A 15,743-nucleotide genomic window follows, 5' to 3' on the forward strand; every position below is an offset into this window, starting at 1 on the left:
ACTCTTTGATTTCTATACTCCCCGGCGATCCAACCTTCGTTCTTCAAGTGATCGTAGCATATTGAGGATCCCCAAATATAATAAGCGTTCTGGTGAATATGCTTTCTCCGTCAGAGCAGCTAAAATGTGGAATGATCTTCCAAAAACTCTTAGAGAGTCCTCTTCCATCCAGAGCTTTAAGACTAACTTAAAAACATACTTATTTCAAAAATGTTTTTGAACTGTTTTGTTGTGAATGCGCTTAGAAACACTCATGTGTAATGAAGCGCTATATAAATCGAACAATAATAATAATAATAATAATAATAATAATAATGAAATATATCAAATACGTTTTCACCTACCATGGCATTAGCATATTTTATGAGTTTATCCAAGTTTTTGAACCAAGTATTGGCATTACTGTACTGGAAATCTGATCCCATAGTCCATATAAGGTGTTTGGTTTGATAATGTTTGGCCTGAAATAATGGAATATTATATGTTAGCAAAAGATCAATGCACTTAATTAATTAATCAAAATAACTCTGGAGTGCATAAAGTAACAATGAATATACACTTTTTGATGGGTGGTTTTCAAGTTTTCAATGCAATTCCAACTAACAAGAGCTCTTTTACATGCACACCAACATGTGCACAGAACCTCGTTTTTTTGGTTCTTCCGGATTACTAGAAGCTGTTCCTTGCCAAGCCCTGCTGGTTAGTGAGCCACTGCCTTACTCCCAAGATGGCAATAATACATGTATGTTGTAACAATGAGTAATGGCTTCTAATATTGTGTACATGTTTGTTGACCACCATATATGGTAATTTTATATTTTATGCTGCTCCCTTTGTGTGTTTATATGCAGTAAAATTTATCTGATCTTATCTTATTTGGTCTGTACTTTTTGTTCAATGGTAACATTTCATCATCTATTCATGTCTACTCTCTCAGCCTGCATCTGTTTTTGAGTCAGCACCTACCCAGATCTATCTGCTACTCCTTCAAGGGAGTGTTGTCGATATCCCCCTACCCTCCTCCTCCCGTTATGCTATAATAATTTATATAATGAATTACCTGGTCATTTACAGCTTTAACTAAGTTTTGCATCACTGCTGGTACATTATAATCATGTAGACGATCATCATCCTATTAAAATAATCAGTCTTACATATTAATCATTTTGAGCACAATACTTAAAGTTAAAGAGGCACCAGAACTCTCCTTATAAATTTAAAGGTTCTGTTTATTTATCAGACTCACATCATTACTGGAAATAAAGAAACAGACGTCCTAGCATACTAAGAGCCATTTATGGCTGTCGTCAAAATTTGATATATTCTTGATTTGTTGTTTATTGCTTGCAGTGTGTGTGTGTATTGTGCACCTTCTCTGTGGGCTTGTCTCATAGGTTTTGTTTATGTGTGGTGCGGTCTTCCTGCACTTCTATTACACTACAGAATTAGTTGCTGTGAATAAATTACAATGTGGATCATTACAGTTTTCTGTATCTTGGAAATGGAAAAGCTGGAACAAAGTTTGCATGTGATCTAATTTGCAACAATTACTTTAAGTCCACAATGTTAAAATAAAAATCCACATGCAACAAAATCTGGGAAACCGTTATAATATCTACTAATCAAAAACAGATTAAAATAAAATAAAAAAAATATTGAGATTACATTTTATCTTAATTAAATCTTTTAAATAATTATAAAATATGGGCACATAAATATGAAACAAAAAATAAAATACCCAAAGAATTTGTAATACTAAATAAAACGTATTATGAAAAATGTTTGTTGAATGAAATATATTATGTTGTATGCTTAAAATGTGTTGGGGAATATTTTTGGCTTATTTTCTTATAAATGTCTACAGACAAGCAAACAAAACAAATAGCCATAAATAATAAAATTGTACAGAAATACTATTTATCCTTATTTTTTGCTGCAAAGACTATTGAATAGTATGCAAATAAAGCAATTTATACAAATGAAGTATTCGATGCAAGCAGGTTATTGCAAGGTTTAAAAAGTTACATTAAAGAGCTACATTAATTTATACCATTATTGGGTCACTATTACATCTAATGTCCCAACAAAAATCACCCGGTGGACCATATCCATCAAACAGAGCACCAGTAAATAATTCTGATGTTGAACCTTCATTAATAATGAATATTATATTAATCTATATATTTACCATAACAGGTGAATCACCACAGATTGTGTCCCAACAAAATCCACCTGGTGGACCATATCCATTATACAGAGCCCCAGTGAATAAATCGGATACAGATCCTTCAATCATGAAATACAAGTTTTATTTCTATAATAATCATTAGTCTCCATCATCCAGAAAAATATTCTACGAATATTAGTTTGGATTCATTTTCAGCATTTGAGAATAATATGTCATTGGCTGGATTATCCGGTCTTTTACAGTATTATAGATAAAGTCTAAGGGAAGTAACTAGTCCTAAAACAAGATGTTGACGCCCATGAAATTAATTTAAGAATGCCATTTAAAAAAATCCATTTGATTGCATTGCAATTTCAATATCTAACACTCTTATTTTTTTAGCATAAAGTTGATCTCTTCATAGGCCATATATATGTTTTTTAAATTAATCCTAATTCGTTGTCATGATTCATGTTTGTTTATATTAATGCAAGAGTTATGGGATTTATTGCGGGAAGGGGCAAAACTCTTACTTGACTTGGCCAAAGATACTGGATAATTAACCACATTAAAAACCAAACTCCAGATTACACATGGGCAATGGACTTTTTGCCAAATATAGACAACGGTCCCAGACCCTCCATACGTTGAAGACTAGGAGGTGCTGGGTGACCGAGACTAAATAATCATATATACGACACAACAGAAAATCAGTTAGGTTGACAAAATAACAGTTGTGTGGCATGTGAGATTACAAGGGGTATTTTGTGAACATACGACTTGATTTTAAACAATTTTTGAAACCTGTTCATAATTGCCAATTGCCTGTGAGAATTTTATACATTTTCAGTATAATACTGCAATTAGAATGGAAGTAAGGCAGTGACACCATTCACCAATACTGGGACATAGATACACCCCTATTGTGGCTCCTGATCTAATTGGTTACATGCATGGGTTATAGCTCCCAGTTGTAATCATAGAAGTACAATATTTCTATAAAATTAAACTTATCTCACACTTAATTATTGATTGATCAAGTTAAAATATAACATATAAAAAATTTGTTTACCCAAATTTTTAGGACTTCCTTTCCATATCATCTCCATTGTCTTTTTTTTCAGTCTGTTTGCTTTGTCTTCATAATCCAGACGTCCAAAAAATAAACCATCGAAGCCCATCTGTTTAAAAAGTTCAGACATAGATTAATTTCCTACTCATTATTAAAAATCAAGTGTACTTGGAATTTCAAACCTCCCGATTTCAACAGGCGATTCACAGTATATATACATTAGATATAATTGTTTCGTCTATGTGATTAAAATTAATAAATCTTATTAATAATATACACATAATATGTGATCAAAATTAATAAATCATATTAAAAATATACACATAACATGTGATTAAAATTAATAAATCATATCAAAAATATACTGATAATATTCATTTTTCACACATTTCTTAAAATGATCCCCATAAGGTATGAGATGACCAGAAGATCTTTGCCTAAGAGTTTGTCAAATTATTAACTGTGTGCTGTTCAGATACTTAAGAATATAAAGTTGGTAGAAAAACCCCAAAGAGCATTACCCTAACTCAACTCTGATGTATAAATGCAAGTAAACCGGTCTTCGAGAAGGCCTTTTATCTGAACCGCTTATCTTGGCTATCTGAATGGGTCATTTCAAAATTGACAGCTTGAGCCATCTTTGAAAGACACATTTCATTACTTTTTGTGGAAATTGGCGGTTTCAAGTAGGATAATTAATTTTACTGTCTGTCAGTGTTTTTAAACTAACTTACACATCTCCAGAGTCCAGACTATATCTCCCATAGCAACTTTATATTTTGATGTTTTATGGTGACTATTCCATTTATCAACCTTCAAATCGGGTTGATGTTGTGATAATATTAACCCCAAATAACCACCTGCTTTGAATTTCATGTGCGCGAGCAATATTTGGCGACAATCTTTATAGTTTGTCAGATAGCAACCTATTTCAACGGTTGTTATTTGAAATAAAACCGGGGGACCTTTCCCTTAGAATTTTTATTTTGAATAACAAATTGGAAAGCGGTTACTATCTACTACTTATATATATGGCCGTCTGAATAAGATTCATTAAATACCTGAGCAAATAATGAAGCCTGTTCTCTAGAATGACCAAATGGGTCAATTTGCCATGCTACTCTTGGTCGGCCACAATCTTTGAAGTTTTGGCGTAAAAATTCAAAACCAATTGTGTGTTGATCAATGATAGCATTATAATGAGTTGAAGCTTCGTCATTCATACACCATCCTCCTAGAATAAACTCCAGACGTCCTGAAAATAATACAAAACATTTCAAATAGAAAGTTTTCATACAGTCAATTATGTATTTTGTTCACCAAAGATGTTTTTTCCAAAGAATGAAACAACTTTTAGTATTACAATCATCCAAATTTTTATAGATGCATTCCTATTTTTAAATTCTCATTTTATTGCATGTAAATTTGACTGACAGGTATGTCATCTACATGGTCAGTTTCACTGCCTGTCAATCAAGACTGACAAATATGACTGAATCAAGAACTCAGGTATACTTTAAGCATTTTTAAATTTTTCAACCATGGATTCATCAGTTTCTGTTTAATTTTAAATTTGAGTTATCTAATGGAAGTCCACCCTGAGTTTTAATTCATATGTTAATAAATTTATAGGTGGTGCTGGATTGTTTAAATGGATTATGATTATAGACAAAATGGCACAAACATTTGCTCAAAACGGCCATAGATTGGTCAAAACGACCAATTAAATATGTGTTCTCCTAAATGAATCCAATGATGTATCTGCATATCACTAGGGACCGAGTATCATTCAGATTTGATGAAAAAGGGAAAGAAACTGAGCTTGCCATCTATAATCTAATACACATATTCAGTTAATAGATTGTCATGCAGAAAGTGTTAAATACCATCAAGATTCATCCAAAACCGCCCAGTTTGTGCTTGGATGTCTAGTTTATGAAATTAAATGGTCATAAACTGGATGACCAATATCAAAACTTAACTAAAAGGTCATAAACTAGATGACCGATGTCAAAACTAAATGGTGTTTCTTAAACTAAACCGTAGCACAAACTGGGCATTATTTGATGAATCTTGATGGTATTTAATACTTTCTGCATGGCAATCTATTAACTGAATATGTGTATTAGATTATAGATGGTAAGCTCAGTTTCTTTCCTTTTTTCATCAAAATGAATTTGGGTTGTTTTGACCATGTCAAATTTTGAACTCACGATCATATCATTGTATATACAGAATTGAATTGAACCCTTTTGGACTGATACTGATATTTCTTACGAGATTTAATTTTCACATTGCAGTTGGCAAGTGATTCAAAATCACTGAAATGTGGATCAGAGACTTTAAATCAGTGGTTCTCAATCTTTTTTCGCCAATGGCACACCTTGGAACACATGAAAAAATAGTGGCACACCTGGCTAAATATATATGAAAAATATTTGAATTTTGCAAAATAAAAACAAGGTAAGTCGGATGGATCACATGGTTTTTTTGCATTTTCTTAGAGTGCCATTCAAATTTTGAGGAACAATGGTTGAGAATCACTGCTTTAAATAGTCAAATACTTCAATCAAATACATGCGATGTAAAGAATAGGCTTTTCACATTCACTGGTTTAATATGTTTCACACACATACAGTGGCATACTGAGGTCTGGCAATGCCTCTGGCTAACTCCTTGATTGTTTACCCCCCCCCCCCAAGACTCAAGTACAAGATCTAATACCGGATGCTCAGAAATATGAGAAAGGAAGACATTTTAAATATGTCTTATTTCACAATTTCACTCTTTGATTGGATGGCCCCTTCCTCCCTCACCATATAATATATTAGTACACCAATTTGCACACATTTGTCAACCCACGTTGTTGATTCAACTCATTATCCAAATATATTGTGACCTGTATTACCTTCTGCTACTAATCCCTTGACAACGTGTCTCATACTGTCCGTCTGTTCTCGCCACCATCTTGCGAAAAATGCTATTTCTACATAAATAAATCTTTTAGATGGATCGTTGATCAATTGTGGAATAACGGAATCTAAGATATATTGTACTCCAGCTATTTGTATATCATTTTTATCTATAAACAGAGCAGAATTACATAAAATTATACAGAAAACAAAATATTGAACATTTCATAAATTTTAAGATAACTGATAATAAATAAGTGTTTATAGGAATGGAATGCTTGAGATTATCTGCCCGAAAATTTTCTTTGTTACCCAAATTTTCAGAATAAATCAATTTTTAACTAAAACCAATATTCAAAAATGGATGGTTCATGCTTATGGTTGGGGGGGGGGGGGTGTCTCATCTACACAATACTTTGGTCATTGTTGTGCAAAATAATTTTAGGATAGTTTGTCTGGACCTTATTACTAATTATTCACATTCATATGTCCAAATCAAAAGATCTACCTTAAAAACCTGTCAGGAAGGTAGTTTGTAAAGCCCTGTTTCATTCATATCAATGTTTCTCAGGTAAATCTTAGAAATATCCAATCACATTTTTTAGAACTGCTTCAGTGCCATTTTTAACCCAAAGCAAAATTTAAGTAACAAAAGTTTTCCAGCTTGCTGTCATAGAAATATAGTATTGCCTGATAATGACATCATTTTGAAGGATTGCTGTTAAGTTTTTGGATCAGAAACCATAACAATGCATAAAATTGATGGATGGCTTTACATGTCTAAAGGATCCTTAGCTGAACAATTTAAGCATGCTGTTCTGTAGAGGGCTTTCAAGGTTTCGGTAACATGGGCAATAACTCAACTAAAAATCATTGTGCGACAAATTTTTTTTTAAATCTCTATTAAGTTTATATAAACTCTAATCTGTAGTGAGTTTATAAGAATTGTCAAGCCAACCTCATGTGACATAAATCAACTAGATTGTATAACCTTATAATTTAAATTCAACTAGATGCAACAATCAGTTGGCTGTATTCTAACTATCTTGTTTATCTCTCAAATTCATGCTAAAGACACTCAATTATCATCGAGATAAGAAAGATACATGTAACTGTAGCCTAATGCAATCATTTAACGGTAATTAGCAAAGCTTCAAATTTCGAGTGCAGGCCCGGGACGCTTACGACTAGCTCCCGGAGCCAATCACTTGATCTGATATACATCACTATAGGCTCAAGATTGTATAGTAGGCTGCAGTGGATGCTTACAGTTAGCCCCTCATTCAATTACTTGGTCTGATATATCGTCGATGGGGAGTCAAAAGATTGTATCTGGATTTTGCGAAATTGTCCAGGAGAGCCAAAAAACACACACAGGTTAAGAATCAAAATGTCTAATAAAACCGTCAAGTCAAAATGTTGTATGTAAAATGTCGTATTTCTGAAGCTTTTCTTAAATATTTCTGTACAAAGTGTATGTGTAGCCATTAAAGTTTTAAAGTTTAGACTGTTTTATTACATTTTCAAGGTCAGAGACCCATAGAACATACATACAATGTGCACAATTGTCATAAACTTTGATATAATGAGTTACTATACTAGGTATGTCTTAATAATTAAAGATATTAATATAATAAAATATCAATCAATTCATCAAGGTAAAGTGAAAATATATGTAACTATCCGCACGTATCAAGCTCAACATTTAGTGCAGAAATAAAGAGTGAAAGCTAGTTATTTGCAATTTTATACAGCAAAGATGTATCTCAGGAAAATGCTTCAATTTCATAAAATTCACACAGTAGACGCTCAACAATACATACTTAACTATAAAACAATACTGGCTACATTTCATTTGATTGTAATACTTTGGTTAGACACAAAGTTGATTTTTTTTTTTTTTTTTAAAAATACGACATTTTCACTCTTAATATTTTTTTTTTTTTTTTTGGGAACACCCCATATACGACATTTTGAAACAATATCTATAAAACCTCTTTTTATTGGCTTAGAAATATGACAACTAGATGAAAAGATACGCAAGAAAATCCTCATTCTGAAGAAGCAAAAAAGTGAATTTCGCAAAATATTCCAGATACAACCTTTTGACTCCCCAACGATATTTTGTTTGTTTGAGGTGTCTGTGTGTATTTTTTCCTGTCCAAAGGTTTGTCTTGTGTAATTGTTAATAACAATACACAACTCTTCTATATGCATGAATGAATTTGGGTTTCAATTAGCATTTCTTAAATGGTCATCTGGCCACTCACACACCCTTCTTGATCGTATAGACAATAAACAAACCTCCATAAAAATATTGATCAACTGTTTTCAACCAGCCAACATCATCGTGTGTATGTGGTACCAAATGCACATTTATCATCCCATCTTTAACTGGATTACAACTCTACAATAACAAATATTGATAGATTACATACATTAATCATCCCATTTTTAACAGGATTACAACTCTACAAGTACAATAACAAATATTGATAGATTACATTTATCATCCCATCTTTAACTGGATTACAACTCTACAATAACAAATATTAATATAGATTATCCTATCTTTAACCGGTTTACAACTCTACAACACCAAATATTGATGTCTTTAACATTAAAGGAGCTAAATCGCTAACATTTGGGACCTAGAAATTGACAAAAGTGGGTCGCAACGCATATAATACTGTAATATGAATGTATATAAACTGATTTACATTTAATGGTTTCCGTTTTTACTCCAATTTCAAATCAGCTATTTTCGGCGAAATAAGTCAGCAATCTCAATCGAGTGCAAATTTCTAGCGTCTAGTTATTCTAGTCTACATAACTCCATTTGATTTGGTGCAATGTGTCTAGCCTCGTCCCTCGAGTCTCTCAATACAACTGGGGCTGAAGCGCATTATGGTACACGATTCGTGTACCAATGTTAAAAAAATTATTTTATCTTAAATATCGGATATCAGAAGCTCATCTTTTCCCGGTAAGTTTACATCATCAATGTTGATTTAAATTGACCAATAATTCGTGTTTTCGATGTCGAAGATTTTGGAGGATTTTGAGTTACGGACTTAGGTCCTTTAACTGTATCAATGTAGCCTAATTTAGGGAGTTGGTGTGGTGTAGAACGGTCTGGTACTCATTTATTTTTTTTCATTTATTTATAAATTATTTATCTATATTATTTATTCATATTATTTATTTATATTATTTTTTTTTTAGGTTTCCTCGTCATAAAACATGTACCTTAAAAATACATTATGCAAGAGCTAAATCTGATTATTGCAAGTCTTTATTTGGGCTTCAGATGTCATAAAAATTATAAATTAGATCTTTATTTACACAACAAGCACAAAATCAACTCTGTAGACCCACGGATGGCTTGGATTCAGCTTGGATTTAAACATGATTACGTTGACTGATTTAATTATAAATGGCGTCGTGAGCAGAGATTAACCGTTACGTTGACGTCATACTCCCGGATCGAGGCTAAATGATAGAGTGTATGAAGCGAGGCCGCTGTTGAGCGATGCCTTAACAAATGACATCTAAACTATTTAAAGTGCAATAAACTAAACACAGATAATGACAAATTATGAAGACTAATACAGACTGATAGGTCTTCTGTCTTAATAATATCAATAAAAATATTTTTATTTCCCCAATAATAGGCACGACGCCACTGGTGTATACCTATAGATTTATCATAATTGTATCATAATATTATGTCCTATATTCAATTGATTTAATGCATGCCCAAAATACAAGTAAGAATGAAAATTTACCCTCTCACTCATTTTATCCAATTGTTATAAAAATCCAAAAAGGTAAAACACAAATTCGGATATGATGACAGCAGACAAAAGACAGCAGAGATTATTTAGGTCGAGTTAACGCCTGTCAATCAAATGATCGGCAATACTAAGAATCGGTGAAGATGGAATTCAATCCCATTTCTAGTCAAAAATTACACTGGTGATAACTATGTTCAGAATAAAGTAATTTGACTGAAATTTTCAATATATTCTTCTTTCATCATCTATTTTTGAAGTGTTATAGCAAGAAGGGCTAACTTGTTATAAAAATCTATCTTTATCTTTAAGTAAATAATATAGCCATGTATGAACCAAATTCATATAGAGAACCTGTTTGTCACATATCTTTAAAATTGTCATGTCATATGATATTTTATGAAAAAATATTGTTTAAACCAAATATTGATATGGATTACAAGTAAATCATTTTAAGAAGAAAATAATACAAATTGCAGTATAAGAGTTAGCATTCTTGTTTCACCCATATTATTGCTAATTTATAACTGATCCCCACAAAATAAGGCATTCATGTTTGATGTGACTCCCATTTTTGTGTCTCAATATTTCATTGTTGTTGAAGATTTTGTCTTACTCATTGCTTTTAATCTTTAACCCCTAACCCTGAATTTATAGGTTTTAATCTTAAATACCTGACCCTAACCCTAAAATGTAAAAGTGATGGAATATAAAAGTAATGTGATGGAATTTAAACCTAATCCTAAAATGTAAAAGTGATGGAATGTAAAAGTAATGTGATGGAATTTAAAAGTGATGGAAATAGTAAAAAAAAGTCTGATCAAAACAGGATCGCCCAAAATAATATTGAAATTAATAGTTACAAGACGTTTGTATTAGGAAAGGAAGTGGATAAACGACCGGATTCGGTTTCTGACGAAAATTTACTACGAAACCGGATATCGTCTCTGATTGGCCAATTTTATCACATGGTTATTAGCAGTCTTTTCCAATATGGCGGCCTTTACAGGCATCCTTGTTGGTGATGAATTTACGACTCTAAATTCACTTTAGAGGCGATGAAACAATTTGAATTTAAGAATAAAGTGACATATTGGCGAAGAGATACGCGGACATTAGAAAATGCAAGAAAGTGAGGGTTAGGGTTAGGGTTAGAACCAAACCTATCGCGATAGAATAACCACGTGATGAAATTGGCCAATCAGAGACGATATCCGGTTTCGTAGTAAATTTTCGTAAGGAACCAAATCCGGTCGTCTATCCACTTCCTTTATTCAAAATTTATTGTATTACCGGTATCTAAACTTAAAAATATATGATGATAATAAAGTAAAACAAGACCAATCTAGAAATTGGATGGGATGAAACAACCCACTATGATGACAATAAAAGTTGTCTTTCTTGCTTTTTTCTTCCATTATTTACATTTTTTTTTAGAAAACGAGTAAAGTATAGGTAATATCAATCATCTCAATCTGTACACACAGAAAAGTAAGAAAACAATATAAAAATTTATGTGTTGTTTTGGGCAAATCTGTTGATGGACCCTCATTTAGGTGCAGGAAGATCCGACAGAAATGGTTTTGCTCTAAACTATTGTTTATCATGAACATGAGTTTATAGATATTCTAAGTATTTGCTTGTGCAGTGAGTGGGTAACTACTACCAGACAAATTCCACCTACGCTTGTCTACTTTTACTTTATCTTTTGCGTTTTAAATAATATTATACATAGAGAACTTACACTGTATCCACAGCTTGATGCACTGCTAAATACATTTTGTGGAGCACATTGAGCGGAACATATAAAAAACGATAGTAAGTAAATAAAGTAATTCATCATTCAATATTTGCGGAGGTCCCGAGACTTTCTCAAGACTCACAATATAAATACGGTCTGCTAGATCAGCAGGGATACTCGTGACTTTAGTACGGCCTTGACCGAAACAGGAAGTGTTTTTGCGAATAGTTTGAGATGGAAGCCAGTATAGGTAACAAAATTCATTTGCTAAATTTTTGCGTGTGATATTTTCCTATTTTAATAAAGCATTAAACCCAGGAGCACAATCTGTTCTAGCCAAACGCCGTCCAGTTGGCAAGAAACAGCCTCTAGTCGTTCGGACGGGATATTAAACCGGAGCCCCGTGTGGAGGCCCTACACAGCCAGATTTCTTCAAGTTTGGGAATGTGACCTCAAGTCAAAGATTTGTTGAAGAGAATCCTGTCATCAACCTTTCAAAGATAATAAATTGTAGCCCAATTAGTATCTTTTCCGATGGTGTATTGTATATATTACACTGATCTATATTTAGAATGTAAAACTAAAGCTAGATGGGTTTGGAATCAGATTCTATGAAAAAATTGCTTCAACTATTACATAATGTAATAATAAGCTTATTAATTTGATGTAATATCTACAGCAGCTTGTCTAAGCCAGGGTATAAAATATCTTACATTATTTTACTCATATACTTTGATATTGACCAATTTGATGTTAACCAATTAAATGATTTTGGAACTTTTTCTTGTGGAGATTAATATTCATAAGTAAAACAAGGGTTGTTGAGGACATTACGATTGTATAACTCTTGCCAATTATATATTGATTTCTATAGAACGGGGTCAATATCGAAATATTAATGGCCTATTGATCCATCGTACAATACTATTTACGAACTTATCAATTATCAGTAAAACAAAATTTGATCCAAAATTATCTATTTTGGTGCAAAAATATGAACATTTACTGATTATTTAAGGAAAATGTCACCCCAAAACAATCTACATGACCAATTTGATGTTAACCAATTAAATGATTTTGGAACTTTTTCTTGTGGAGATTAATATTCATAAGTAAAACAAGGGTTGCAAAAATATGAACATTTACTGATTATTTAAGGAAAATGTCACCCCAAAACAATCTACATGTATTTGTTATTTAAAGGAGCTAAATCGCTAATATTTAGGCCCTAGAAATTGACACATGGTTCGCAACACAAATAATAATGTAATATGAATGTACATAAACTGATTTAGTATTTATTGCGCATGCTCCCCAGATAGGAATATGACGTAACCGTTTGAATTACTTGAGGAATATATCTAGCCCCGTCCTTCGAGTCCCTTGTTATAAATGGCACCTAAAGGCATTCGTGAACCAATGGTAAAATGTTTATTTTGTCTTACAATTTTATGGAAGCCTATAACTACCATTCATAATTTCTACTTTTCGCCCCTTCAAATCACGAAAAGTTACCTTGAAATTTTAAGTAGAGACTACATCAACTTCCGAGGCGAAAAGACAACAGTACGACAGCAAGCCAAAATCAAACTAGGTCATTTCGGGACTAACATATGGTTTAATTTTATTTCAATAATTCGCTTGCGCGTTATGGTCTTTAGCAGTGGGAGGAAACCCACGAGGTTGGACAGGCGACCCTACTCCTTGTCACGTACAACCGGGGATTCGAAACCACGCCAGTCGACTCAATTACAGACTTTATGATACAGCGCGCGCACGCTAACCATTCAGCCATCCAACCCCCCCGCCATCAATACTAGACTTTATAGACTATTTTGTTAACGCGAATTTATTGTCAATGTCAACAAAACAGTACACCTTCAATAATGTATTATAACAATATTACTTATATTCTCTGTCACCACAGAGTTCTTGATGTGGAAATTTACAATAAGCATGATGTAATTTAGATAAGAAAGATATGATATCATATCCCTAGCCATAAATAAATATTTCCGTGTAAATTTCCACATCAAGAACTCGTAGGGTGAAATTCGTTTATAAATATGCATTATTCTTACAATTGATAATTACAGCCCAATAGTAAATGTTTAATACGTTGTACTAATCCGCACAGTGTTACTTAGTTCAGTCAGCTATATTTTAATGAATCTTAATCCACCTTAATTACCCCCCATTTATATCTATATCATATTTCCCTAATCACCTGTCTCCAATATTCTTTGTTTAACACTATTAAACATACATTATGGGAGATAAGATAAAGAGCTGGCAGTTCTCACTATAATAGTTAACAACAATATACGACCACATTTCAATGTGGGCGTATAAAAAAAAATGGCACAATTACTATAATAGGATGATGGGAACAAAGTTTCATAAACATATCTTAAATGGTTTATTAGATCTGTTCTGGAAAAAAAAGGAAGTACAGACGAAACCCTTAACTTTGTTCGGTGTGGGATAAGTACGTGATGATGACTGTTCGTTTTTTCAATGGCAGACTTTTGTTTTAGTGATTTTGCTGTTAAAAGATGGCAGGAGTGAAGAAGTCGAGGGCTATAATCTGTATATCATACTATATTTATCATTCTATTCTATAATCTGTATATCATACTATATTTATCATTCTATTCTATCCCATGTTATAACGGTCAGGTGAGTTAACAGATCATTAACAAAATACTCTTAAACACTGACCTCATTTACTGACATATTTCTTACTTTATACCCAATAAAATGGAGAGAGAGAGAGAGAAAAAGTGAGAGAGAATTGAGACTTAACTTCCATTCAACACAAACTAGGTCATTTCTGGACCAACATACCCTACATTTTTAACGCAATAATTTTCTTGCACAGTGGTTTTTTTTTTAGCAGTGAGCGGATCCAGAGAAAACCCTTCATTGTTAAGAAGATGAATCACCCCTTCTCATTTTGTCGTAACTTCTACTTTTCGACTTTTTGACTTTCATGTTTTGAAGAGACGAAAAGTAGAGATTATGAACGGTAGTTATAGTCTTCTATACAATTTGGATATCATAAGCATAGGCCTATCTTTTCCTGGTAAAATCACAACATCAACGTTCATTTAAATTGACAAATAATTCGTGTTTTCAATGCCGGAAGACTGTTGATGATATTGAGTTAAAGACTTAGATACTTTGATATACAATGTGAATTTTAATATGAAATATATTTGAAAAAAGCGGTTACCATGCAAGAGACGCCCACATCTCGCAAGAGATGGACAGAGAACAAGCTAAAAAATGAGGTCATCATCCAGGCAGACACGGTCTGAAGTATCGACAGGAACTCAGAACTTTGGGATATGAACATATAATCCGACAAGCTAAAAAAAACCCACGATTTCTCGTACATTAGGGGCCACAAGGCAAGAAGTTAGGCCCGATATACGAGAACATCAAACCGAGATCTTTGATAAATAAACATATAATATTAAGATTTTTTCAAAACCGGATACAAATCGTTAGAGGGACCACAGCCTTCGATCCGATCATCACGAAATTCAAACAGTTTTTAAAATCGGGTATAAACTGTAATTTTTGGTACAACCAAGGTCCATAATCTAAGAGGTTATGGACCGATATGTGCGAATATGGAAAGAAACAAAAATCCGTGGAATATAGACATATATTTTAAGTTTGATCAAAATCGGATAAAAAAAATTGTGACTTCTACTGTGTCCACAACCTTGGTATTATATACTTTTACACTATTTGCTAACGAGGAGCGGGCAGTTTCAATCCGATTTTCGTGAAATTCGAACTCAACCATCATATGGTGATATGTTAGAACAGCTTTTAATATTGGATAAAATGCCAATATCGAAAGGAACCGCGTGTCCACAAATAAATTGTGGGCTGACAGGGGCGACTCAATACACGTCCACTTGAAAATGTGGGCGTACAAAAATAGATCAGCATGATAAAACTTGGTTTTTGGAAGACCAAACAACTGATATCAAAGACTTTATATAAAATGAGATTTTTATTTTAGAAATTAAAATGTTAAGTT

At 32.8% G+C, this 15,743-nt stretch overlaps 1 protein-coding gene across 1 annotated transcript; it reads right to left on the minus strand.

Annotated features, from left to right (window-relative positions):
• Nucleotides 1-2,044: 2,044 nt before the first annotated feature.
• LOC126809599 (lysosomal alpha-mannosidase) lies at nucleotides 2,045-11,874 on the minus strand. Its single transcript, XM_056098576.1, has 6 exons — nucleotides 11,690-11,874; nucleotides 8,456-8,558; nucleotides 6,148-6,321; nucleotides 4,301-4,494; nucleotides 3,240-3,348; nucleotides 2,045-2,148 (listed from the first exon to the last, which is right to left on the minus strand). The coding sequence occupies exons 1-6, from the start codon at nucleotides 11,786-11,788 to the stop codon at nucleotides 2,045-2,047; spliced, it is 783 nt and encodes a 260-aa protein (XP_055954551.1). The 5' UTR covers nucleotides 11,789-11,874.
• Between the last annotated feature and the right edge of the window lie 3,869 nt (nucleotides 11,875-15,743).

The sequence above is a fragment of the Patella vulgata genome, chromosome 2 (assembly GCF_932274485.2).
Source record: "Patella vulgata chromosome 2, xgPatVulg1.2, whole genome shotgun sequence".
Lineage (NCBI taxonomy): Eukaryota > Metazoa > Mollusca > Gastropoda > Patellidae > Patella > Patella vulgata.

What these genes read in the sequence shown, in the direction of transcription:
- LOC126809599 (XM_056098576.1), bottom strand. Translation starts at nt 11,788, where the DNA reads ATGATGAATTACTTTATTTACTTACTATCGTTTTTTATATGTTCCGCT. An exon ending in AGGCTTCATTATTTGCTCAG is followed by an intron (nt 3,349 to 4,300) that starts GTATTTAATGAA and finishes CTTTTTAAACAG; the next exon opens with ATGGGCTTCGATGGTTTATT. An exon ending in AGGAAGTCCTAAAAATTTGG is followed by an intron (nt 2,149 to 3,239) that starts GTAAACAAATTT and finishes TTATTAATGAAG; the next exon opens with GTTCAACATCAGAATTATTT.